The sequence below is a fragment of the Sus scrofa genome, chromosome 13 (assembly GCF_054392235.1).
Source record: "Sus scrofa isolate SSC_HxYL_T2T_F1_AM1 chromosome 13, Sscrofa_HxYL_maternal_Yorkshire_Landrace_v2.0, whole genome shotgun sequence".
In the NCBI taxonomy this organism is placed as follows: domain Eukaryota; kingdom Metazoa; phylum Chordata; class Mammalia; order Artiodactyla; family Suidae; genus Sus; species Sus scrofa.
The window spans coordinates 44,550,893-44,578,186 of record NC_139395.1 but is presented as its reverse complement, the minus strand read 5'-3'; the positions used below and the strand labels follow the sequence as shown (position 1 = coordinate 44,578,186).

At 51.4% G+C, this 27,294-nt stretch overlaps 1 protein-coding gene across 2 annotated transcripts in view; it reads left to right on the top strand.

The window, feature by feature from the left end:
* CCDC12 (coiled-coil domain containing 12) overlaps positions 1 to 27,294 on the top strand; it is a 59,129-nt gene that overhangs the window by 26,530 nt on the left and 5,305 nt on the right. The window contains exons 2-7 of one of the 2 annotated variants that reach the window (XM_084988379.1): positions 8,811 to 8,964; positions 10,706 to 10,773; positions 24,229 to 24,308; positions 25,848 to 25,909; positions 26,212 to 26,246; positions 27,199 to 27,275. In XM_084988379.1, coding sequence (XP_084844505.1) covers positions 8,811 to 8,964; positions 10,706 to 10,773; positions 24,229 to 24,308; positions 25,848 to 25,909; positions 26,212 to 26,246; positions 27,199 to 27,275 — 476 coding nt within the window. The remainder of the gene's footprint in view (positions 1 to 8,810; positions 8,965 to 10,705; positions 10,774 to 24,228; positions 24,309 to 25,847; positions 25,910 to 26,211; positions 26,247 to 27,198; positions 27,276 to 27,294) is intronic. The other variant, XM_084988380.1, reaches the window with a different exon arrangement.

The following is a 27,294-nucleotide window of genomic DNA, read 5'->3' as shown; positions in this document are numbered from 1 at the left end:
AAATGGCCATATCTGGGGCTCCAGGTTTGTTCAGTTGTGTCTCTGAAATGACACCAGGAAGAAATGTGAGCCCTATGATGGATACTGAGTGCTATTAGATGCCAGTGAGACCACCTGTGTGTTTGAGGTGGGGTGGGAGCAGGGTCTGAGCAGAGGGCTGGGTTTTGTGGGGGAGCTGCGTAGGCTTAAGGTCCACCTAACCATTGAGCCGTGGGAACCTTGAATGGTGTGACTCTGGGTTGATTGCTTAATATTAATAGTACTGGGTCTCTAGTTTTCTTATCTGTGAAAGGAGAAAGCACTATTGACCTTATTAAATTTTTATGCCAATTAATTAAATAATATTATTCCAGTTACTTGAATAATCAATTGTCTGGCATACTGATATGACTGCTATGAATACAGTAGAACAGAGATGAATGACAATTGGGTCCACCCTCCCCAGAGTTCACTTTCTATTGGGAAATCTAATTTTATGGAACCTGGTTAGGTTACCACACTCTTAGGAGGTGGGCATGGTTGGGATTTTTGCCCTCATTCTTCAGGAAAGAAGCAGAGGTGCAGGTAATTGTCGGGGGGAGGAGAGAGCAGACAGCTATGGGGTGAACAAGCAGATGTGTTGGTAGAAGGAACCACATACGTAGTAGCAGGGAACTGAGCTTCCAAGTGTCTGTGTCCTCAAACTGACAGAAAGAGTGTGGGGTCCAACCTGCACAGACCTGAGTTAGGTGTCACTGCCTCAGTCCCCATGTCCATGAGGCAAGCCTAGTGATGCCTGATGCACAGGCACTGTTTGGAGGCTCAGACAACGTGGGGAGGAGAACCTTGTCTGTAAAGGGAGATATTAGGCGTCCTTCCTCCCCTCAGGTTGTCCATTCATTCGCTGTTGGTCCAGCTGCTGTCATGTGCCAGCTGCTAGAGAAGTTATGGGCAGGCCTCTTGAAGCCTGAATCTAGGAGGGGAGACAGATGACAAAATCTTACGCAGGCAAATCCGTATAAAATCAAATGTCTGGGATGGTTTTCATTAGAGGGCCTGCCTGGGAAAGACACTTTTCTGCTAAGAAGGGGTGTAATCTTCAGCTTGCACAGCCAGGGATAAGTGCTGAATCCATCAACTGTCTTTCAGTTGCCATGGAGTTTTGTGGTGGGTGCAGGATATAACGTTTTTGTAGGGAAGCCTCACAGATGTGATGTCCACTCTTATATCCTGGAGCCGCTAAGGGGATCAGACAGGTCATTCTTAATTTGAGTCTCAGTTTTAAAAAGTAATAAGTTTGTTATTTATAAAAACTTGGCAGAAAATAAAGAAACACTATCAGAAAAAGACAGTGCATTCCATTCCCACTTTACTGTGTTTAAAAAATGTCAGATGTGGATCAGTTTCACTGTTGTCTGTGGTTCCCAGAGCTCACCTGGCTTTTCATTTTCTTGGAGTTTTTTTGAGGGGTCAGGGAAGAGGATAGGAACAGGGGGGAGGAGAGGGAATGTCTGGTTTCCCCAAGAGAATGAACCAAGAGTCAGGCTTGTCACCGATGGATGGCAGGACTCGAAACACCTCAGGATGCCAGCAGGTTCTTTTCCACAGTGGGTGTCATCTGGGGTCCTTCACTAGGTGGCGGATCCAGGTTAGCCTTAATTCTCAAACACCCTGCTGATATAGTACTAGCCCCACTTTAATAGGGGAGGGAGCAGAGCCTCAGAGAGGTCCTGCTGTTGCCCATAGTCCCATCACTGGTAAGCAGTGGAGAGTGGTTTTCCTGTCCAGTCCTGCTGCCCAGCTCCGTACATATCACAGCGCCTCCTACAGATGGGCTGGATGGGAGTTGGGAGCCTTTCCTGGCTGCCCAGAGGAACTGGTGCAGGCTGGTTATGTGTGAAGGAAGGGATGAGGAGATTGGTCTTTGCCCTGCCCTGGTTGTGATCTTCCTAGGGCTTTCCTTCAGGGGATGAGGGGCGGTGCCAGGGCCCTTGCAAGCCTCCGAAAGCATACGTTACTAGTTATTCCTTCTACTGCCCTTCCCCCAGCTCTGGCTCCCACTCAGCTTTTAAAATGCAAGACAGGTGGTACTTCCTTTGGAGAGCCTTTCCAGTCACCTCCTGTGCCACACAGAGAACCCCCCTCCTCATCATGCTGTTGTCACCTTCCTTTTCTCCTCTGGGTCACTGCCCCCTTGAGAATCTGAAGAGCTGTGGATTCTTACTCCAGAAAAATGAGCCTCTTTAACACCTGGCCTGTGTGTGTGTCTGATCACAGACCTCTGGAATCCTGTGCATGGACTTGAGCTGAGTCCCCACACTGGTCTGTGAACACTAGGTGCCTACTTTTTTTTTTTTTTTTTTGTCCTGGGTACCTGGTGTGGAGTACCTAGCACAAGGGAGCCAGGGCATATTTGTCGACTAATAATCTGCTGGAAGGGTTATCTGCTGCCTCCTTTGAACACAGGTGGTTCCCCAGTTGCGCTTGTGGCAAGAATGGGCCAGTTCTCCATACCCTGCCACATGCAGGACTTCAGAAGTCATCTGGGGTAGGATGGTGTGTTAGCCTGCATGCCATGGCCTGGTCCTCCAGTTGGGGTATGGATGGTGGAGCCAGCCTTGCTTCTGCTGAGGAGTGGGCCCTTTTTCTGCTGCTGGGGACACCTTGACCCTCAGCCTTTGCATCGTCAAACTGCAGGCATCAGGCCTTAATCCTGAGAGCTGCTGCACCCTTTCTCTTTGTCTCCTAAATACTGCCACCGTTTTTGTCAAAGGCGCCTTCATTCTCCCAGCTACAGTCAGGACCTCAGTCATGTCTGACTCCTCCCCGTCCCCCACAGCATTCAGGCACCCCCTTGTTCTATCTCACTGCCACTGACCTAGTTCCAGGTCTTATCAGCAGTCCTTATCTCCCACTCCCTTTCTATTCTCCCAGCCCCAGCTCCCTTTGCTTTGTTCTCTCCGCTTATGTCCATACCCACAGGAGAGCAGTGCCTCTTAGCTCTGGGACGTTAGTCCCCACCCTCCCTGCTGAACTTTTTGATTCTTGGTGAAGCACTAAACAGAGAATCTGTTCACCTGCACAGTTTGTCTGACATGTCTTCTTGTGAAGGAGACATTATGACACTGCCCATCTTGGGATTGCAGAGAACGCCTGGTGAGAACAATGAAAGTGAAAGCTTATTGTGACCTCTGCAGGTGCCAGCAGTCTGGGCCTGTGGGCTTAAGACTTCTTTGCAGCCCTTCCTGCCCTGACCCTATTCACCCTGCCCTTCAGGGTCTCTTGTCTTGCCACCCAAGCTGTAGGCCTTCCTCCTTTTCTCTCCGGTCATTTTTTTCTTATAATAGTGCTCTGATGTTGGTATGATAGTCTTTGCTTTCATAGATGAGAAAGCCCAGACCAGACAGGTTGAATAGCTTGTCCAAGGTCACACAACAAGGTGAAATTGAGATAAGCTTGCCAGTCAGATTCCCATCCAGAGCCCATGAGTTCAACCGCTGGGGTGTACCTGCTGTAGGCATGTCATGACCATGGGTACAGGTGGGTAAGACAATCCTCTGCCCTGCTGGAACAGAGGAACTCTCCTCCTGCTGGGCAGACAGAGGGCACATGGGCCAGGTAGGCCTAGCAGCAAAGTGAGTGCCAGAGGCCCAGAGTTGGGCCCTGTGGTCCTCTGGGATCACTACCTGCCCAGGAGAGTCGAAACCTCCCTCCCCACCCTCTTCTCCAGTCTAGGCAGTGGAGAGCCATGCAGTTTCTGTGCCCAGGTGTGGTGGCGTTCGGCCCAGGGCTTATCACTGTGTCTTTAGGGTGAGTCAGACTCTGGGTGACTGCTCCACCCGCAAGTGCCTGCCCCAGCCGCACCCAACAGGAAGTCTCTCTGCCGCCCATGGGGCAGCCCTGGCTCGGAGGATGGGCAGCAGGGTGACATTGTGAAACCTGCCAGGCTCGCCTTTAGTATTGTAAGTCCCTTCCTGCTCTCCTGCTTCTGGCCTCCGTGCCCATCTCTCCCTGACTTTTCCCTGCTCTGGGCCAAAGTCAGAACTGGAAAGGCTCAAATTGGAGCCAGCTTCACCTCTTCTTAGGGTTGGACTAGGGTTTGAAGCCTGTTCTCCCTTGATTGTTGAGCAGAAGGGCTGTTTCCCTGGACAGTCCCCCCAGCATACTCAAAGCTGTTGAGGCATGTCTGCCTGGGCACCAGAAAGGTTTCTGTACCTGTGAGTTCCTGTGGGGTCTCCAGCTGCTTCAGTAATGATCTCATGGTGGGAGGAACCTAGACCAGAACTTGGAGTGTTAAGCCTTTTCTGCCTCCCTCTTTTTTTTTTCTAGAAGGGAGAGCCCCAGGCAGCCGCTTCTCTCCGAATAAGGAGGGGCTTCTTCCTTGTCCCCCAAGTGCACTCACCCTGCTTCAGCACAGCTGCCCCTGAGGGCACTTCCCAGCCCTTATTTACTCTTAACGACCCTCCCCAACACACATGCACAAACCGCAGCCTGAGACAGGTCCAGGCTGGGAATGAAGTGTCTTGCCTGGTTTCTAGTCTCCTTCTCTCCTCCCACAACTCAAGGCTGCCAAGTGCCTTTCAGAGTGTCAGTCTGTGCTGGCCTCAGCCCTCCCCCAGCACCGGAGGAAGGCCCCGTCAGCCCCCTCTACTCCTGACCTTCTCAGTCCCACCCAGGTGAGCCAGCCACGTGGGTCTGCGCAGCAGGTCTTAACATTGCCCCTGCCCTGCTCTCATGTCTGCCAGGCAGTTACCATTCCCAGGAATCTTCTGCCTTCTTTAGTGATTAGCAGCCCCTCATTGAACATTTAGAGTTGGGTTTAAAGGTTACCTCCTTCCTTGACAACACTTACTCCTTACCAGTTCTCCAAGTACACAAAATATAGTTAATGAAGCTTTCCTCCCCGCTCATGGCACAGCTGCCTTGTCTAAGTCTGCTCCTTTGAGTAGACATGAGATCCTTGAGAGTAGGGTTCTTGTTTCCTTTATCCTTATACCCAGGGCAGACCCAGCACTCAAAGGGGTCGGGGGTACAAGGGCAGAGGGACTCTTGTTTTTGCCTGGGTGGGGAGGGCAGCCACAGCCTCCCTTCTCCTCCTCCCCCCAGGCCTGCATCCTCTTTTTCTGCATTTCTAGTGGTTAAATGAGCTTCTTGTAGTCACCCTACATTCAGGCAGCAAATGTGGATTGATACCCTACCCCCCCACTTTGTATACCATCTGGAGGCTGGCACACTCAACTAGCAAGGGCTCCTTCTGGGAGGAGACGGAGGAACAAACACATCTTTAAAACACCAACTCTGGATATGTCCCAGAATTGATAAGTCTCCAGCTGGTCTATAAGTAAAGAGAAAAAAACACAAATTATCAATATCAGTGAATATCCTCACAGGTTCCACCAACATTAAAAGATAGATTATGGAGTTCCCGTCGTGGCGCAGTGGTTAACGAATCCGACTAGGAACCACAAGGTTGCGGGTTCGGTCCCTGCCCTTGCTCAGTGGGTTAACGATCCGGCGTTGCCGTGAGCTGTGGTGTAGGTTGCAGACGCGGCTCGGATCCCGCGTTGCTGTGGCTCTGGTGTAGGCTGGCGGCTACAGCTCCGATTAGACCCCTAGCCTGGGAACCTCCATATGCCGCGGGAGCGGCCCAAGAAATAGCAAAAAGACAAAAAAAAAAAAAAGTTAGATTATTATTCCTATTAATAAGGAAATCTTATAAATGACTTTATGCCAAGTTAATTCAGTGTGAATGCATATTCTTTGAAAGACACAATTTAAGAAGACTGACTCAAGAAGAAATAGAAAACTAGGAGTTCCCGTTGTGGTGCAGCAGAAACGATCCGACTAGGAACCATGAGGTTGGGGTTCAATCCCTGGTCTCGCTCAGGGGATTAAGGATCCGGTGTTGCCATGAGCTGTGGTGTAGGTCACAGACTTGGCTCAGATCTGATTTTGCTGTGGCTGTGGTGTAGGCCAGCAGCTGTAGCTCCAATTAGACCCTTGGGCTGGGAACCTCCATATGCCACGACTGCGGCCCTAAAAAGACAAAAAAAAAAAAAAAAAGAAAAAGAAAGAAAATGCTGAAGAGTCCACACACACACACACAAAAAAGGTAGAGATAATAAATAGAAGTTGCAGGATACAAAATCAACATGCAAATATTTGCTGCATTTCTATACACTAACAGTAAACATCAAAAAGAAAATTAAGCAAAAAACTAACCAGAAATGAATGACAGACTCAAATGTCAAACCAAAAACTATAAAACTCTTAGAAAAGACTATAAGGGAAAACCTTTGTAATCTTGAAGTAGATAAATATATCCTAATAAGACACAAAAACAATTAATAGGAAAAAATTGATAAATTGGACTTTATCAAAAATTTTAAATTTTGCTCTTTGAAAACTACTATTAAAAGAATGAAAATTTAGGAGTTCCCACTGTGGCTCAGTGGTTACAAACCCGACTAGTATCCATGAGGATGCAAGTTTGATCCCTGTCCCCACTCAGTGGGGTAAGGATCCGGTATTGTTGGGAGCTGTGGTGTAGGTTGCAGATGTGGCTCGGATCGTGCATTGCTGTGGCTGTGGCATAGGCCGGCAGCTGCAGCTCTGATTCAACCCCTAGCCTGGGAACCTACATATGCTGCAGGTGGGGCTCTAAAAAGCAAAAAAAAAAAAAAAAAAAAAAAAAAAAAAAAAAAAAAAAAAAAAAAAAAGAGAGAGAGAGAGAGAGAGGAAGAAGAAATAGAAAATCTAATGAGCCCCATACTTAAAACCTCACAAAGAAAACTTCAGGCCAAGGTGGCTTCCCTGAAGTGTTGTCATATATTTAAGGAAGAAATAACACCAATCTTGCACAACCTTAATTTTATTTGTAAAAGTTTTGTTCCTGACAAGGAGATTTCAGATGTTAGGAAACAGATCAGTCAAACTCTGTGTGGGGCAGGGCTGTTTTTGAGAGCCCCTGAGGTCTTGCCTCAGAGGCCCCATCCTCCTGCAGGCTCTGGGGGAGATGAGAGTGGGGCAGGGCCTAGGTGGTGTGGAAACCTGGGCTGGGATCAGAAATGTGGGGTACCTCTAGGGACAGGCAAGCAGGCTGTGGGGAGGACCCCGGTCCAGGCCAAGGTTTTCCTGCCCTCCAGCCACCATATGTTCTAAGAGTCTGGCTCTTCTGGAGTTGGTGGAGAGAGTAGTAAAGTTACAAGGGAGTTAAGGTGATCTAGTCCAGACTTAGGGCTAGGCCTGGTAGGGCTCCAGAAGATGCTCCCCCACTGAGAGAGACTTAAGGAAGGGTTACTAAGGCCTGATTATGAGTGGGAATGACCACAGGCCTGTGTTCTGAGCCCGAGGAGTGACGGAGCCCCTTGCCCGGGTACCTCAGGAGGCTGTCTGGGGGATGCAGAGCCCAGAACTGGCTAGATGGTGGGCTTTCTTTAGGGTTATCAGAATGGACAGATCAGGATTTGAGGTAAAGGGTCTGGTGTTAGGGTGTTCCAGACAAGGCCAGTGTGAATGGGCTGCAGAGAGTGCTCGGGCCTTGGGAGGCAGCACCTTGAAGAGAATGCTGTTGCCCTGAGAATGTGGAGACCAATGAGAGCTTTGAGCAGACGATACCTGTGATGATGTGGATGGAAAAGGTGGAGAGAGACGGAAGGGAAATGGATTAGGAAGAGGAGGAGGAAAGTGCAGTAGGCTGCATCGTTCTCCACAGTGGAGGAGGCTGGCTGGAAAGGGTGAGGGAATAGCTATGGGCTTAACTGCAGTGGGAACCTACAAGGGTGGTATTAGAGAGGGGGTGTAATGGAGACGGGGGTTGGAAGGAGGAAGAAAGGAGGTTGGGGGGAACGGTTGTGTAGGAGGGGTTAGGCAGTGACTTGGATTTAAGGGACTGAGGGTGCGTAAGGTTCCCTGTGCATCTCAGGCCCTGCTTGCCCTCCCATGGGTGTCCACCAGGGCTTAGACCTAGGCCCAGGCTGGCTGTGGCTAGTCTGAGCGCACTTGAACTGTGAGGGGAGCATGGGTGAGGCGACTGGGATCAGAACTATTTTTAGAAACTAAGTGCCTCTCTTAATAACTGTCTCTCATCTCCTTGGCAAGAATGCAGGGCCAGGGTTAGGAGGACCTTGATTCAGACCTGCAGCCACCACTGACAGATTCTGTGACCTTGGGCAAATCTTTTATTTCCCTGAAGACCATTTGCCAGCTTCTCCATGGCTGAATTAAGGACCTAGGAGGTCCTGTGAGCTCTTCAGTTCTGAGGGCCTTCAAGTCTCTCAGGCTTGGGGGAGCCATGAGGCTGGTCAGTGCCTCCTGCCACCATCCCAAACACATGAGCTTTGCCTTGTGCCTCAGCTGGGGTTGCCCCAAAGACATTTCCCTTCTCTTGGGTGCTCGCTCACTGTGCTGCTTGAGTCGCCATTGAGCAGGCAGGCTGGAGCACACCTTGTCCCCACATTAATGTGGCCTGTTCATTCGTTTACTTGCTCCCACCCTGTGCACACATAGGTGCTGTATCTGAACCCCTGCTCTCGCACAGCATCCCAGACTGGGGTCTTCTTTAATCTAACCTATCTGTACAGCTGATGTTGTACTCACCTGCCAGACTACAGGGCATTTTTTTAAAATGGCATTTAGATCGGTGGGTGTTTTCTCATTTATTAATGAATAACTTGGCCTTTGCTGAGACACTTGAGTGTCTCTGGGACCCCAGAAGGGTGGTGGCAGCCATGCTGCTCTTTGCCCTGGCTCACGGGCTGGGAAGAGGTATGGTGTTTGCAAAGGACTCATTCCTGAAGGCCATTCTCACAGCCCCCAACCTCTACCTCCAGCTGGCCCAGGTTAACAGAGCCATCATGGAAAGAAGTCTTCCTATGGGGAAAGCTGAGCCTTGCTGCTCTTCCACCTCTGTCCTTGTCCACCACCTCCTCTCCTGCAGCAGGACCTTTGGCCATCAGGGAATCCCACTGGCTGGCAGTTAAGAAGGTGCTTTTTGTTTGAATGTCTTTGCCTCTGTCTTGCTTAATCTCTTGCATTTAGTCAGGGAGGGGTGCATGCAGCCTGGGAGCCATGTGGAGAACCCTAACTTGCTTCTTAGTCAAGAGTTTGTACTCTTCTTTCCTGTCCCTCTTGGCCATCACCAAATGAGTGCTTCTGCCCCAGGGCCTCCCTAACCAGCATGGTTGGCAGACTCTCAGGAAAGGCCCCCAGTCCTTCTTCCAGAAGCTCCCTTAGACTCTTCTGACTCCTGTTGCCTTAGAATACAGGCCAGAGCCCTCTGTGATTGGCCACACCTGCCTTGACAACCAACCACCTGTGCATTATGCAGACCACACCCCACCTTTGCTCAGGCTTGGTGCCATCTGGGAATGCCCTTCCTGCTCCCCATCCTGTAACACCCGAATTCTGCCCATCCCTCAGTAGGAAGGTAGGAAGCCCCCACCAACTCCACAGACACATGTTGACCTCTCTCACATAGCTGCTGTCACCTCTTCCTGCTTCCTCATCCCCAGGAGACTGAATTGCCCTGGGTTGAGAGAGCAAAGGGGGCATCTGTCTCTGGGCCAGGCCTCCAGCCCAGTCTGCATGGTCTCCTTGCCCACAGGTGTGTGGCCAACAGATGGCAGTCTGGTGGTTCCCGGGTTCTCCACTACGAACACTAGCAGGAAGTGACTCATAAAGCAGATTCCCCTCTTGGGGAGGCAGTTGTCAGTGGTGTAAACAAACTTCTAGGAGAGATGGTACAAGCAGCTATTATCTCCAGTGCAGCAGGTTCCCCATGGCAGGGGCTTCCAAATGACTCCTTGGAACTTGCTCCAATGAGAGAGTCAAAGCCAGTAATCAAGGGCATGGTGATACCCTCTGGAGGGCCAGCCCTGGCCTGCAGGGAAACCCTGGGCTGGGGGTTGTCTCAGAGCCTCTCAGGACACTGGGGGCATAGCCATACGCATTCGAGAACACAACACACACACACACACACACACACACACGTACGCATGCACACACGCACACTCTCTGTGTCTGTTTATCCACAGGCAGGTCTGAACCAACACAGTAAGGAGAAAGCCCAAGACGGTATTTCCTGCTGATGAATATGGCTTTTCTAGACTTACAAAGAGGTTGGGGGGGGCAGAGGAAGATAAAAGAACCAGATTTAGAAGAAATTTTCCCATGGAAACTTCAAGCTAGTTGCCTTTCCTTCCGTCCCCCTGAATACATTCATTGCAGGAGTGAACCTGTTACAAGCCTGGTCCTAATTTGAGTTACACTACTCCTAAAGGGAACCAGATAGATGTTTCTGGAGAGGCCTCTGGCCTGGAAGGGGAGTCCAAGCCCTTGTCTGGCCTGGCTGCTGGTGACTGCTCTTCCCCCAGTCTCTCCTGACTCATGAGGGTGGCTTGCCAGCACAGGCCCTCTGTGGCACTGACCAGCATCATTTCTCACCCTTAAGACCTTCCAGCTCCTCTTGCTCGTGTTCTCTGGGGGCTGGCCTGGGCCACCATCGTGGGTTTTAAATTCTGAGGTGGGAGTTGAGGGATGGGAAGTGAGGTTCCAGCCTTGTGCTCGTCAGCAGGCCTGTGCCCTGCTTGGGGGCTGGAAGGCCACACTGGCCCTTGCCAGGCTGCCTGGCTCCTGAGATGTCCTGTTCTCCGTGAGCTGCTTGGGCAGTGTGGACTGGAAGAAGGAGTTTTCTTCTGAGCAGCTGGTTCTGTCCCTTCCTTTGCAGGACAAAGAAGACGGGGAGCCAAAGACTAAACAGCTCAGAGAAGGGGAGGAGGAAGGCGAGAAGCACAGGTAATGCCCCGCATGCAGCTCTCTGCCTTGCGCTCTCCTCCAATACCTGTTAGTTTTCACATCCTCCCAACTAAGCCCTGTTCCTTCCTCTCCACTCCATGGCTGCCTTGTTCAGACATGACCGTGCTACATTTGGAACCTTCTTTGGACCCTTTCCCCCATTAGCTGTCTGACTCTTAGCCACCAGCCTTTTCTTCCAGCCCCTTGTGTTATGTCTCATCATTCTCCTAAAATACCTCACGTGACGTGGTTCTACAGCATCTGCAAAATCAGGTCCAGACTCTCCCTAGTATGTAAAGCTCTCCCTGGGCCGTCAGCCTGTGCATCTGCTCACTTGGGGGAGTGGGTCTTGATGTCCTGAGAAAGCTTATCTCTGTGGGCTGTGCATCAAGGGCATGCAACAGGAAGGGAGGGGTGCTCCCCAGAGGAAGCTGGCCCGGCACTCAGGACCAGGCCTTCCTGATGCCACAGCCTGCTGTTGCCTTCACCAGTGCGAGTGGAACCCTCCCCCAGGTGCAGCCCTTCTTATTTAGGAGGTGATCTCAGATGAGATGGGGCTTTGTCAAGTCCACAGGGGTGCGTGTGTGTCTGTGCATGTGTGACTCGACAGTTTACAAAGTGTGTTCACACTGCCCTCACAGCAGCCCTGCAAGGTCCTTGCCACCTCCCTTGTAATTGGAGATGCTCTGTGCCAAGAGGCTGATGATGCTCAGTGGTGTGCAGAGACCCTTTATTCACCCTCTCTCTGGGCTCTGTGGTTTCTTGTTGGGCTATAGCCACCCCCAGCACCTCACTTGGCCCTCACTGGTGACAGAGATGGAGGCCAGGTCATTGCTCTCTTTCCAATCGACCACAGACTTGGGGGTTTGGGGGTGGGCGCCTGCCCAGTTTCTCCCATTCTGTGGTAACTGCTAAGAGACCTTTTGGATTTCTTCTGGCTGTTCGTAGGTATTCAGTTGCTGAATAGAGCCTTGGATTTCAGTTTCTGGGCTGCCTTGGCTTTATGAGAGGTCCCTTTTCTGATCTGTCTTCTCCTTGAAACAAAGAAGGGTCCTTGGTTAGCAGGTGGGTGGGTCATACAGTAGAAGACTTGAATGTTGACCCATGTGATTGAATCTCAAACATGGTGCTGAGTGGAGGTAAAAGCAGCCTGAGATATACAGGGCAGGGGCATTTATATCCAGTTTAGAAGCACACATAACAACAGGCCTTTTCTTCAGTCAACATCTGGTTGGTTGTCTCATTTGTGCAGGGCACCATCCTAGGCCCCTAGGAGATAACAGTGGACAAAACCCAGTTCCTGCCCTGCTGGAGCTGACATTCCCTAGAGGAAGACAGGCTGCTAAGATGTCAGGGATGCGAAGCAGAAGTTGCACAGATGTAAATGTGCACATGGAGTAGCACCAGCTCTCAATCTCAGATGAGCTGTGGGGAAGCCTGGAGGAACAGGATTAGGAAAAGGCTTTAACCAGCTGCAAGATGTGATTTCTTTGGAGGGAAAAAAAGGCAAGGGGTAAAAAACCTGTCTCAGTAATGGCAAAATGTTGCTTTTGTTGATTCGAGGGGTAGGGGTGGGGGTACATGTGTTGTGTTACTCTCTGTGTGCCTGAGGTATTTATTTCAAAACAACAAGAGTGTGAAAAAGAAAGGGATAAAAGAAAAGTGTGAAAAAGAAAGGGATAAAAGAGCCCCTCTGCGGGGCTCAACAGAAGGGAACAACCGAATGGCTGTTCCTTCACTCATAGCAGCCAAAGGACCAAACATGCTGGACATTGAGTTGGGTTCTCCCTCTTTTGTCCTGTACCTCCACTTTCCTCTGATCCGCCTCTTCTGGGGCAGTGGGATATGGCAGAACAGTCTGGCCTATAATCAGGAGCCAGGTAATCTAGAGACTGGGCAGATGAACTTCACTTCTCTAGGCATCCTTGACCCAGCAAAGCCTACTGCTCCTTCCTGCCCTGGGTTGTCAGGAAGCCCAGGCTTCGCTTGGAGAAGAATTTTGCCTGCATTCATAGCCTTCAGGAAAAGTGGACTTCTTCACCTTTGATAGGCCCAGAGCAAAGGGTTTGCCTGGGTTTTTCAGGAAGGCTGGGCAGAGGCTTGGTCCGTATATGGAGGGGCCAGACTCAACCCCAGCCTATGGAATCCAGGGCTTGGGTGTGGGCTTTCCAGGTAGAGCAGGGGAGAGCAGAGTGTGTATCCTTCCCAGGAAAGGGGACCTTTCTCCTTATCTGTACTCCAGATCTGCAAAGGGACTCCTAGCAGGATGCTTATGGCTTGGGAGCAGGCTCCATAGGGCCCTGAGGCCACAGCTCCTGCCATGGCCCCCTTTGCCAACAAGGAGAAGGCGCGACCTTCCATCTGCACTAGGATGGGGAGGAATGACCTCTGAGGCCAGTAGCCAATGAGCATCTTGGCTTCCTCAGCTCCGTGGAGATAAAAACAGCCTGCTTTAGTCCAGGTTAGCCTGGTTGAGCCCAGGTGCCAGGTGGGAATCCCCGTGGGTCCCAGCTCTTCTCAAGTGTCCTGAGAGGAATGCAGTGCCCAGTCAGGACTGCCTTCAGCTGAGGGCAGCAGGACAAGGCCTCATGGAGAACATTCCTCTTGAATTGGGTCCAGGATCCTAGAGGGTAGGGTTTGGGCAGTGAAGGCCCAGGGGTGTGAACCAGCAGTGTGACAGGGTAAGTGGTGTTGGGGAGTCATGGACAAACATCTCCCCTGACCCCCTGCTCATAAACCCAAACCTGGGCTTTATACAGATCATTGGAACAGGGAGAAAGATTTAAGGGTGGCATTGTAGGTACATGACAGGTAGCCAGTTCCATTGATGTGTGTTAGCTAGTTTGTCACGCATTTTTTTAAACACTTGTCCGGACTTAGGGAAATAACAGGTGATGAGGTGATTGTTGTTGGGGGGTGGGGTGGGGGGGCACTGCTGCTAAACATTGTAGGTACTAGGCACGTGGAGAGAGCTCAGGATTTGGAAGCAGTGCCCAGGTTTGAGGCCAGGCCCTGCCTTCTGAGCTGATCTGGGACAAGTCACATTGCCTCAGTCAGCCTGACCTGAGTATCTTCAATAGAGAGATGGGGAGAAAAATGAAACTTGCTTCCTTAATGAGTGAAGCAAATGTGATTGCTGTTTACCGGGGTAGTGCTGGGGCTTTGGGCAAAAAAAACAAACAAACAAAAAAAACCAACCCTTGTGAGGCTCTCCTGAGATAAGGATAGCTCCCGACACACCTGGAAAAGGCAGGATTTACTTTTACTTAAGGCTTGTGCTAACTTTGCAAATAGGGCAAGACTTGGGAAAAAAATAGGGTGGGTGGATAAGAGTAGAAATAAGCATGTGACCAAGAAATTAGTGATGAGGAACCTGTTTGTAGAACCTCCCTTATTTGTAGATGGTCCTGGGGAAATGAACTGAGTGGCATCATTTCACAGATTCAGTTGACCAACCGGACACAGGTTGGGGCCAGGAGTTGTGGCTGAAGAAATGGAAAAATCCAGCAGGACTGGAGGCAGAAACCCCAGGTCTTCACCCCTCACCAGCCATGCTGGAGAATCACCCACCTTCCTCTCTGCCTGTGCTTCTGCCCATCTGCTCAAGGAAACCTTTTGAGAATAATGTCTGTTTTCTTAGTTCTTTTGGCTTGCCTTATAAACTTTAGAATCAGCTTGTTAATATCTATTTTAAAAGCTTGCTAGAATTTTAATTGGTAAATTAAAATTTACCAATTAAATAAATCCTACCCCATCTCCCTACAACCAAATCCCCATCAAGTGGAAGTCATTCCCCCAAAGGTTAACCAGACCAAACCAGGTTTTGCGGGAAGGAAAGATGTGTTTCACTCCCAGAAGGACCCTTGCTTCTCCTTTGGGCTGGATCTGCCTCTCCCAGCCAACTTCCCTTGTGGCTAACTCTGCAGGGACGTCTATGACTCATCTCTAACACACACCCCCCCCCCCCGCTACTTGCTGCCTAGATAAGATGTGATCTGGCAGCTCTGGAAGTCTGGCCACAGAAAGGAGCATTCATGTCAGTTGCTTTTGTTTTTTGTAAGCCCTAAGTCACTTCCTCCTTATGGCAATTTGGCTGGTATATGCCAATGAGGTGTGTCTTGGGTAGAATTTGTGGCTGACAGTCGTGGCCACCCTGGCAGGTGGGGGTGGGGTGTTGCACACTCTGTTGGTCATGAGGCAGGGAGCATGTCTTGTTAAGTGCCAGAACAAGCAAGCCCCAACCCTCAGCCCCCACAGCCGCCACCTCCCCGTGGCTTAGGTTCGAGGTCTTCATCCAGCTGGGGCAGTCACCGTTGAGAGACAGTGGTTCACCCTAAGTGAGTGTCATGTATCACAGAAGAAACTAGGCCACTAACCTGCCTTCTTCAGGGTGGAAAACCGGTTCTCCAACCCCATGTGGAGAAAGGTCCCATCCCAGCTGAGACCTGGCCCAGTTCTGGCCCAGTGCCCGATCCTTTTATGCTGGTAAATGCCAGGCCTGCTCTCATTGGTGGGTTGGGTCCCTAGGATGGTGGCTGTGCAGCAGGGCTCACACACCCATGATGTCAGCTTGATTCAGCAGACATTGCTCCACTCTCTTGGTGACCAGAGCCACCCCCTGGTTATCTCGCTCCCACTCCAGGTTGGAGTGCCCCAGCCATGGACAGGGACTGGATGTGGCTCCATGACTTGTGCTGAGGCAATAGCACAGAGACCTGCGGCCACCCTGTTTTTCCTGACCCTGTTGCTCAGGGCTGGGTGCAGGAATGTAGAAAAATGAAGGAGGTGTCATGGAAAGCCGACTTGATGTGTGGCCAGGCCAGGTGCTTCCCTTTGTAGAGGGAGCACAGCTGGGAAAGTCTTCCTCTTGCATGTCTTGATCTCCAGTGCTTTGAAAGCCATTCTCATTAAACCTGTTCTGGGGGGAGGTGTGGTCCGCTGTGAGGTAAGAAAATCACAGTTCACCCAGGTCAAGTTACTTGTCTAAGATCTCCCAGCTGAGAGGGAGGGGAAGAGCATGGGAACACCTCCCTAGTCCCTGTCCGACGTGCAGGCAGGGTGGAGAACAGCTGAGTTCACCCACCCATCCTGTCATAAATGGGAAAACAGCGCCATTCCTGTCCTCTGCCCACAAGCTCCCAGTCAAGCCTGGTCCTGTTGTACCACCTTCACTCTTAGGGTCATGGCCTTTGTCCCACATGCCCGCTTGGCCAGGGCCAGAGGGATGGACATCAGGGCTGCTGGTGGTTCTGTGGTGGAGAGAGGAGCATACCTCTTGAGCAGCCCACCAGCACTTCCCAGCCCAGGGTAGCCCACTGGGATGGAGCACCATGTACCTCCCCAGAGTGGTCTGTGGTCCACTGCCAGCTCTAGTCCCCACCACCACCTGGGCCCCAACAGCCAGTGTGGCCACTTCAGTTCTCACCTTGTGGTCCCTTTGGGATTCAACTCAGCTGTCATAAACCTTTACCCCATGCCTCTTTTTAAATTTAAATTGATATTTAAAGTACTTATAGATTTGTTGTCAATTGTTGAAAATTTTAGTGAATCATATTAATGTGTATCCGTGCATATCCTTCTTTGTTGTAACCTTTTTCATGTACTGTGTCATGACCATCTTTTGATAAATCAGCTTCTATAAAATTCTCACTGGCTACTTAGTATTTCTTTGAGAATACCGTAATATTTTTCAGTCCTTGAATTTTGGCATATCAGCTGTTCCTACTTTAAGTGCCTGTCAGCTGTGCATTTTGGGGAGACGGGTGGGGGCAAAGCTCAGCCTACAAATTTAGAGAAACTGGGATGGTTTCTGTAGAGCCTGGGGTGGGAGTGGGTGCACACCACGTGGCCCAGATGCCATGGCAGCTGCAGCTGGGTAGGGGCCTGATTTAACTAATGCTTGGCCCTGGTCTTTGCCTTGAACAGCTGTTGGCTGTTTCTAAACCACCCCTTGGGGGTCTGGGCACCCCGTGTTCTTGGCAGGCCTGGGATCTGACACAACTTGGTAAACTTGGGGTTGATCAGAGCTGTTGGTGGGGCTCCCACGTGGGTCACCCCAGCCAGCTCTGTCTCTTCTGGATTCCTTGGGGGGTTTTGTTCATTTGTTTTGTTCTTTTTTGTTGTTGTTTTTTTGCCCTACTCCAGGCCTACAGACGTTTCCAGGCCAGGGATTGAACCCATGCCACAGCAGTAGCCAGAGCCATAGCAGTGACAATGCTGGATCCTTAACCTGCTGCACCACTAGGAAACTCTGGGCTTCCCTGTTTTTTAAAATAATGACATGACTGAGTAATTTTTATTTTTTTAATTTTTTTTGTCTTTTTGCTATTTCTTTGGGCCGCTCCTACGGCATATGGAGGTTCCCAGGCTAGGGGTCGAATCGGAGCTGTAGCCACCGGCCTACGCCAGAGCCACAGCAACGTGGGATCCGAGCCGCGTCCGCAACCTACACCACAGCTCACGGCAACACCAGATCCTTAACCCACTGAGCAAGGGCAGGGACCAAACCCACAACCTCATGGTTCCTAGTCGGATTCGTTAACCACTGCGCCACGACGGGAACTCCTGAATAATTTCTAAAACTCCCTTCTGCCTCTAGCATCTGTGACCCACTGTGACTTTAGAGGCTGAAGGAAGGTCCTGGCAGCTAGAAGAACTAAGAGAATGAGATTGAGGGAGGGAGGAGTTGGAGGATGGTGCTGTAGGCCAAACTCCTGGAGTGGGAGGGTGATTTTTTTCTCTCAAGGTACCCTGAGGGCCCAGAGCCCTGGCTGAGCCACCTGCAATCCTGGACAGGACCTATAGTCACTCTGTCTGACAGCCTTTGGTCTTCCTCAGCAACTGCTGGTCCCTGTGGAGCCGGGGGAGGGGTGCACCTCAAGGCCACAGAGACTTGGGTTTACTTTCTGGCTCTGGCTTTTCCCTCACTCAAAAACCTTGTGCACATCCATGACTCTGTGGACAGTTTTCCACATCCGAAAACAGCCAGTAGCCACCTCCACCTTCTGTTGAAGGGTGGACCTGAGGACCAGTGAGTGGAGAGTGTTCCTGTTGAGAAGGAGGCATTATCCCATTCCATACTGCCTGTGCTTTGGGGTGGGGCAGGGCAGCAAGGCCCGGAGGATGCAGGAGCTCCAATGCCTTTTCCTGAAACTCTGAGAGTGTGTTTGCCAGGGGGCGCTTGGGAGGCTTTGTCTATGTGATGTGGCCCAGGCCATCATGTAGTGAGTTCTTGTGTCCTTCCTCCTGGGATGGGATGGCAGGGTGGAGATGGAGCTGGCCAGATCGAAGGGGAGGGAGCTTTTATTGTCCTACCTCTGTACCCTGCCCCAGAGTGAGGCCAGAGTTGCCCTTCTGAGGAACAGCTGGAAGGCAGTGTCCTTTGCCTACGAGTAGGGAAGCCACTAGACTCTTCAGAAGTTTCATTTGCTGTGAAGCCAACCAACCATCAAGTATCCTAAAATTGTTGACCACCCACCAAACAAAAGGATCCCTCTGTAGCCCATCTATTTCCAGTGTCTGTGTTCCATCCTGACCTTGTGCTTTGCCTACAGTGAAATTTCCATGTGTTCTGATTACACTGTCCTGAGCTGTCCCCCTCTTGTCTTGGCAGTCCCCTGAAAGGGTGCTTGCAGCCTGCTCAGAGGGACTCTGGCAGAATAGAATCTAGGGGCTATTAAAAATTATGAAGCCTGGGAGTTACTGTCATGGCTCAGCAGAAACGAATCTGACTAGCATCCATGAGGATGCAGGTTCAATCCCTGGTCTTGCTCAGGGGTTAAGGATCCAGCCTTGCTCTGAGCTGGGGTGCAGGTTGCAGATGTGGCTCAGATCCCATGTTGCTATGGCCGTGGTGTAGGCCAGCAGGTACAGCTCCATTTGACCCCTATCCTGGTAACCTCCACATCCCGAAGGTTTGGCTCTAAAAAGACCAAAAAAAAAAAAAAATTATTATGCTGCCTGAAACATTTGTATGTAGAACATTGTGTTTTGCCTGTCCCTGTTTTGTTATTGTTTCTATGGAATAATTCCCTTGAGCAGGATTATGGGGTCAGAAGTTTTTGACATTTTAATGGACCTTGAAGAAAGTGGCCAGATGAGCCTCTGGAGTTGCTGTCTGCACTGTTTGAGATGGTTGCCTCTCACCTCATTTTCACAGGCCTCTGGGGTCTGGCCAGTGGTGGCAACCAACAAGGCGTTGTTACTTATGTTGGGGACATGGGGTGAATGTCCAAGCACAGAGCCTAAAGTACACAGAAGGTTACTAGGTGTATGTGTATGTTTCCTGGAAGAGCTCTGTGTTTCTGTACTCTGAGTGTTCAAACAGAAGGGCCTCTGTGATCAGAAGTGCTGGTCAGAAGTGCTGCCCTCCAAGACCCTGGCAGGGCTGTCCTGGGCTTGACTTTCCCTGTGGTTTGTTACTCTGAGGAGAGCTTCATGATCATGCTCTCTGATTCCCGATGGGCTGTATGGGAAGGAGGGACCAGGTAGCCACATAGGGCGGACCTCTTCTCTGGAAGCAGGCCACTTGGAATGCCCATCCTGTCTCTCTCCAGGGGTTCAGGCAGGGGGATGTGTGTGGAGGGGCCCCATAAGCTATGGGTGAAAAACAAAGCTCCTGTCCCAGTATGTCCCATCAGGTCATACTGATGCATGAGTGAGCAGGTGAGGTGGGCTAGGGCTAGGAAACCTCATGGGCAGAGTAGACTTTCAGGCTTGCTTGCCTTGAAAGGGTTGGACCAGATAGTCTGGAAACTTCCTTCCTCTTCTACATTCTAGAACTCTACTCCGAGTTTCCTATTTTACAGAGAAAACCAACGTTCTCTTCTGAGTGGCACGTACTCAAGGTATGAAAAAACACCACCAGGAGTGATTTCCTGGAATTTCCAATCTCCCTGGCCTGCTCCCACCTCACAGTGGTCCTGTTACCTGCTCTGATTGGGCACTTGGTCTCCTCAGACCCCTGGAAGACCTTTTTTCTTTTTTTTTTAAGGGCTCGACCCATGGCATATGGAGGTTCCCAGGCTAGGGGTCCAACTGGAACTGTAGCTGCCGGAGCCACAGCAACATGGGATCTAAGCCGCGTCTGCAACCTACACCACAGCTCATGGCAACATCGGCTCCTTAACCCACTGAACAAGGCCAGGGGTCAAACCCGAGTCCTCATGGATGCCAGTCGGGTTTGTTAACCGCTGAGCCACGACGGGAACTCCAAGGACGTTTTCGATATAAGGAGACTCAATACAATATGACTGGGCATCACACAGTTGCTTTGCCACAATGACAACAGAAGGTGCTTAGGAGTTGACTGCCCTGACCCAGCCACATTCCTACCCTCTTTGCACCTCCTGGGCACAGCTTCTTTGCTTCCTGTGTTGACTTCCCAAGCACTAAAAGGCCCAGAGAAGCCCAGGCTACCCATAAAGCTCTCTCCCAAGTGCCTCTCTGAATTCCTTTATCCAGCTCCGAGCAAGTATGTGCCCAACCCCTCCTAGAGTGCTGAGTAGTATGTGCCAACACTGGGTCTCTAGGAGCTTGTGGGGGGCAGGGCATGCAGGACAGACATATGGCCACGTGCCCAGGATGTGATAACTGCTGGTTAGAGGGTAGAGAAGCATGTAGGGCAAAGAGGGGCACAGGAGAGGAATAGTCAGCTGTCTTGGGGTGTGTGGGGGACACTGGGTGAAGAGGAGGGGCTATCCATGGTGCCACCTTGTTGAGCTAGCTCTTGGAACCGATGGGCTGGAAAGTGTGTAGCAGACAGGGCTGGCAGTGACTCAGGGGACCTTTGATTGAAAAATAGCCTGTAGAGACTGATGAGGGATGAGGCTAGGACTGTGTTAAGTTTAGACTTGTGTGAGGGACACAGAGGTGGGGGGCGGTCGATCAGAGAGGGTGAGTGTGGAGGTCCTCAGGAGGTCACTGTGTCTTCCCCTCGTGCGAGAGACAGCAAGGCTCATCTCAGACAATGGCTGCCTACACGGAGGGAACTGAGGGTGTCCCAGGGCCTTTGATAGCAAAGGACAGGGTCCTAGAAGGTGCTGGGCTCACTGTGCTACCCTTCTGCCCACAGGCACCAAGGTAAAAAGACCCCAAAGCATAGCTTGGTCTCTGATTTCCTTTGGCCACAGTACAGCCTGGCCCCAGGCCACAGAGACTGGGGGCCTCTGAAGCCTGGGCACAGTGGGCTACATGGTACAGAGCCCCCCACAGTGCCCTGCTCCTGGAAGTCAGTCTCACTTATGTCCCCTCTAGCTGTTTACTCTTTTTTTATGTTTTCTGTTTGTAATTGGTTGTTTTTTATGCAGAAAAATAATTGATTACATTAGATAGTCTGGAAACCACTAAAAATCAAAATAAAGCAGGTAAAATCACTCTTAGATAATCACTAAACTTTTGGCTATTTTTTTCTATCTGTTAAATTTCTATTGAATGTTCAGAACAGTCCTTTGTAGACATTATTTTCAGTGGCTATGTAATGATCCATGTAATGTCTCTAGCTATTTTGGTGTATCTTTATGTATTTCATTTTATTTTTTGAGTATGTAAAGGATTCATGATTCAGAATGAATGCCATGGTACTTCATAAGGCCAACACATAGATTTTTTTTTTTTTTAAGTTATTTGCAGAAGGAGGGAGTTACACCTTGGCCCTTTGTTAGAAAGGCCAGGCCCTGGAGCAGAAAGAACCCAGTGCTCTATGACCTCCACAGAGATTTTTGCCATTTGCTGGTGATAGGGGAGGGGTCAGAGGAGCAATTAATTGGGCATTAGTGAGGGTCGGTCTCTTCATTAGCTCTCACAGAATGAATCAGGGGACAGTCTGACAGAGTTGGACACACCCAGCATAGCCTCCTTGCTAACAGATGTGCAAACCCGGGCACAGAATGGGGCCGTCCCGCAGTGGCTGCAGGTGATCTTGACTGCTTGACCAGTGCTCACCTCTAGGGGGAGTTGGACAGAGGGCAGCAGGGCTGCTGGGATGTGGGGGTGCTGTATGGCCAACCCACCAGCCAGTGCTGCTCTTTCCTGCTGCTTCTGGCCCCTACCTGTCTGCTGCGGGGCTGTCCCTCATTCTGGTTGGTCTTCATTCTGGTTGGTCTTCTGAAGCCCAGGCGGCAGGGGATACTGGGGGTGTGGCTGCCTGCTTCTGTTGCTGAGAGCTCTGGGTGCAGTTTCCACTGAACTCTCCTCTCTCCATCTGATTTCTCTTAAATCCTGGAGCCGTTTCCTGAGAGTGATACTTTTTTTATTCTCTTTCATCCTTGCAGTTTTCTTCTCACACCCAGTTTCTCTTCCGCTTTTCCCCCACCCTATTATAACTGAAAGTCAGTATACCGAACATGCCCCACTTTCTCTCCCAGTGCCTCTGTGACCTGACATTTACCTTCAGACCTGAGGAAGGCATGGCGGACAGGGTGGTGTCCATGCTCTTCAGAGGAGGCACACCCTGGGAGAGGGCAGCAGGCCTTTTTTACACAGGCCAGGCTGGTACTTGGCACACAAGTTTAGCCAAGCCGCAGAGGTGTAGGTCTCAGGAGCCCTGGCACGGGGCAGGCGGGCAGGTGGGGCTGGTAAATAGGGGACTGATTTGGCATCAGAAAGCCCCCAAGTTCAGACCAGTGTCACTTGCTTGCTGTGTGGCCACAGGCACCTGCTGCCTCACTTTGGGAAACAATTGCCTGCCCAGGGCTGGAGAAATCAGCCACACTTTTCCCTGGCACGGACTGAGAGATTCGTAGATGAGAGACTGCAGGAGGCCTCCTGCTGGGAAAATGTTCCCAGCACTTCTGAGGGGCCAGCAGTCCTGAGAGGGCTCAGAAGAGGTAGTGGGGGAGTTCTCGTCATGGCTCAGAGGTTAACGAATCTGACTAGAAACCATGAGGTTGTGGGTTCGATCCCTGGCTTCGCTCAGTGGGTTAAGGATCCGGCATTTCTGTGAACTGTGGTGTAGGTCACAGACAAGGCTCAGATCTGGTGTTGCCTTGGCTGTGGCATAGGCCGGTGGCTACAGCTCTGATTAGACCCCTAGCCTGGGAACCTCCGTATGCCAGGGGTGCGGCCCTGGAAAAGGCAAAAAGACAAAAAAAGAAAAAAAGAAAAAGAAGAGGTAGCGGGGAAGGAGGAGAACCCACATCCCCGTCCCACCCGGCTGATAGGCTGGGGCAGCCACTCCTGCCTTTCCCAGGGCCTAAGTGGTCTGTCCCAGTGTCTCTTTCTTTTGTTAAGCTGCAGCCCCCAGGAGCTCTCTTTGCCGCCCTCTGGAGTTAGCCAGGAACCCCCTCCTGCCTGCGAACAGGCTTCAATGTGGGGTTCAGGGTTTGATGAGCTGTTGAGCCAGAGAGGCCCCCAGTGAATGCTTGATACAGCCAGCCATGCCTGAGGAGACCACAATGAGAGGAAAATAACACCATGGTCGCTGGCTGATCCTAGTGTATGATTCTGGCTCCTTGGGGCTGCTCTCCCTTCATAGAGGTCATGGGGTCTGCCCTGGTAGGTTTTAAAACCCTCTTGAGGAGTTCCCATCATGGCTCAGTGGAAACGAATCTGACTAGTATCCATGAGGTTGCGGGTTTGATCCCTGGCCTCGATCAGTAGGTTAAGGATCCAGTGTTGCCATGAGCTATGGTATAGGTTACAGACACGGCTCAGATCTGGCGTTGCTGTGGCTGTGGTCTAAGCCAGTGACTACAGCTCCAATTCAACCCCTAGCCTGGGAACCTCCATATGCTGCAGGTGCGGCCCTAAAAAGACAAACAAACAAACAAACAAAGCCCTCTTGGGCTTGTGAGGCCTCTCATGGCTGTGCAGGTGGATTGTGGGCTTTCTCAGCCTTGCACACTGTTATGCCTCTTCCCTTGGCCTTGGCACACCCAGACTCTTGACACCAGTAGCTGAGGCTCCAGGGCACAAAGGCTCTGAGAAGGAGGCGCGGTTCGGGGACCCAGTGGGTGACAGCTGACTTTCTCTTTTAGGAGTAACTTAGCCCAGGAGCTCTGGGCCTGGCTTGAAGTCAAACCCTGCCCTGTCTCAGATCCCACAGCCACTGCTGTGTGACCTTATAAAAATGGTGCAGTGTCTCTCATCCTCAATTCCCTTAACTGTCAAATGGAGGTAATCCAGGGGAGACATCCAGTGAATGCTCCCCAGCCATCCCTGGCCCCAGCTCTGGACAAGAACCTACAGTGCAGGTGGGGCTTTGGGAGAGCACCCAGCCTGGTGGCTGATTGGCAGATGAGGGAGCTGAAGCTCAGAGCAGGGGGAAATGTCCAAGTGATGCTTCTCTTTCTATGCTGTCCGTCCCCCTTCAACAGGCCTTCTCCAGAGAGACCAGGACAAAGTCAGGAAGTGACCAGCTTGTGTGGCTTCGTCACATGCCGACTTGCAAGCGTATAAGGTGAATAAGGCTGTGTCACACACTTTACTCCCTCTCTGTTTGTTCTCTTTGCGCTTTAGGGAACTCCGACTGCGGAACTATGTCCCAGAAGATGAGGACCTAAAGAGAAGGAGGGTGCCCCAGGCCAAACCAGTCGCAGGTAGGGCTGTATCTCCACCTCTGCTCCAGGGCACTATTAGTTGCTTCCACCTTGGCAGGTATTGTCCTCTCTTGGAGAATAGCTGGGAGTGCCAGGGCTGGAAATTGGGCGTCCAGAACCCTCCATCACCATCTCATGGAAGATGTATGAGTAGAAGCAGTCAGGACACTGCAGTGGCCCCCTGTGCCTGCTCTGCCCTGCTCATACCCTGCCTTAGAGTTTTTCCAGGGACCTGCGAGGGAAGAGGCCATATCCCCTCAGAGGATCTTCCAGGGCTGGGAGATAGAAGTGGCCCTGGGGCCGTTGGACAGCAAGGCAGGGTGATGGGTCCTGTAGGCCCTAGAAGGGTCAGAGTGAGAGACCCTGAAGAAGGACTGACCGTTTAGATCCTTGGAGAGCACTGGACAGGCAGATGCCCACCTGACGATGGGTGTGGCAGTGCCAGACAGAGCATAGAGGATGGGGCGAGATGCTCTCGCCAGTGAGATGAGGCTGCCCAGTCTTGCTGTGTCGTGGGGAGCAGCAGACAGCCAGGAGCACCTGGCCAACAGTGGCCTGTCTGTAGCCATCCACAATGGAGATGTTGGGGGTACTTCTTATCATGCAGATCCCTGGTCCTGTCTTTATTTTGTTTTGATCAGTTTGTAATTATGTTAGGAATAAATTAATAAATACATTCATCTTATAAAAGAGTAAAATGTTGCTCATTCAGCCACCCCCCAAACCAGTCTGCTTCCCCATCCCCCTTGGCTCTGAGATTCACACACTTCCCAGGTGATTTGCATCATGGTTTGGGCCTCGCCATGGTGAGGGCAGTGGCATTGTGGGGAGCACTAAGGCAGGACAGTGGACAGGGATGAGGAACTGGTCATGCTTTAGGATCAGCACTTGTGGCAGGAGAGAGATAAGGCAGGGCAGGGGGCCCATGAAGCCATGGAGCCCAAATTTGCTGTCCATGCGCCATGTCAGACCACCCAGAGGCCCATCGTGCTGTCAGCAGCTGGGTAGAGCCGAGAGGTACACGAAGGCAGGCCTCTTTGAGGTGGCTGTACCCCTGGTCTTGGGAGCATACACCTAAGAGTGGGATGGGAAGAAAAGCCACCTGTTTCAGGTCAGTCTGGGGACATTTTCAGAGCCCAGGAGCTCCCTCCGGAGGGCTATGGGAAAGCCAGCCTCAAGGTCCTTCCCCAAACTGTACTTTAGATACATCCAGACAATTGTCTTAGTTCCCAGCTGCGAGGACTGGGGCTAAGAGAAGCACGCATGCTTCCTGGCTGGAGGTCTGGGCTCCATCTACTCTGGTTGCCTCCTGCTGGCCTCCTTTATCCCCAGATTGCCTTCATCCTGAGAAACCCAAGCCCTTTCTCCGGAGCTGCCTCTGCAGAGTCTTCACCTCTGGGTAGTTAGGGGCTAAGGTGAGAGGCTCTCCTAGGGACCTGCCTGCACTGTCTCCCTCTCTCCTGTGGCTGCAGTTAGCCAAATCAGGGAGAGTGGCCACACCTTTCTGACGGGCCTCTGTTGTTGTCTTGCGCCCTCTAGTGGAAGAGAAGGTCAAAGAGCAGCTCGAGGCTGCCAAGCCAGAGCCTGTCATTGAGGAGGTGGTGAGTACCAGGGCGTGGTCCTGACCTCCCTTGCTGCTTCTGTGGGTTCTTTTCTACTTCCCACCTGCTCAGCTTTGATGTGGAATCTCAGTTCCCAAACCAGGGATTGAACCCAGACCTCAGCAGTGAAAGTGCCTAGACCACTTTGGCCATGAGGGAACTCCCACTCTACCACCCGTGTTCCCCTTCACCCCCTTCCTTCTTCCTTCCCTTTCTCCCCTTTTCCTACCTCTGTACCCTGTCTTCTACTTTCCTTGGGGCTGAACCCCTCCAGACCTGACATGTGTCTCCTCCCTCCCCAGGACCTGGCCAACCTTGCACCCCGGAAGCCTGATTGGTGAGTGTTGCCCATATAAGACCAGTGCAGACTGACTAACACTCTTGGTGCCAGGTCTGGGCTCAGGCTGGGCCTTTTCCCAGCCTCAATAGTGAGAGACAGACAGTACAGTCATAATTATCATCTGAAGTAAGTGCTGAGAAGGACCTAAGTGAAGAATGAGAGGGATATGACAGCAGTCCCCTCCAAAAACCCTTCTGAAAAGATGAGGGCCCGCTTCACCTCAGAGAGGTCCATTTGGACGAGGCTGACTTTTGCCGTCAGGGAGCCATAGGCTGGAGGCAATATGGTGGAAAGGACAGGTGCAGGTTTCTCCCCAGGTTCCGCCACCAGTTAACCTGTTCCACTTTGGCCTCAGTTCCCTCTTCTATGAAAAGGGATGCTCATCCTTCCTGGTGCTCATGTAAGTGGGCTAAGAAAGAGGGTGAGGGGGCTGTGTGTTCACTTTAACTTGAGCCAGAGGTACTTACTATATCCCTCTTGCTTGTAATTCTTCAAGTGCAGTACCAGCTGAAGGTGTTCTAATTTGATGTAACAAAAGCATAGGGCATGTGTCCTCAGAAACCCAGAGCCAGGGGGGTTGGGCTTTGTGTGCACTTCTGAAAGCTCCTGGTGGACATGTGATCCTAGGAGGAGCAGGACTCACCATGGGCCAGGGCAAGTCATTCCCTTGGGACCAAGAACAGACCCAAAGGGGACCCTGAGAAACCTTCTGTCCTGCAAACCTTGACTCAGACCCCTGTATTGGTGATGCTAGTCCCTGCCTCACTGGGACTGGGAAGGATGGCTGTTGCTAGGTTTTGGAGGATGCACAAAGGGAGAGAGAGGAGCATCCTGGCCTCAGGCACCCAAGTATGCTAATGCCAGAGGGGCTGCAGGAGGGGAGGGCCCCAAGGTTTCACCAGGCCAGCCCTCACCTGTGGCCTCCTCCTACCTCCCTGCCCTGCTCCAGGGACCTCAAGAGAGACGTAGCCAAGAAGCTGGAGAAGCTAGAAAAGCGGACCCAGAGGGCCATTGCTGAGCTGATCCGTAAGTGTGGAGCTGGATC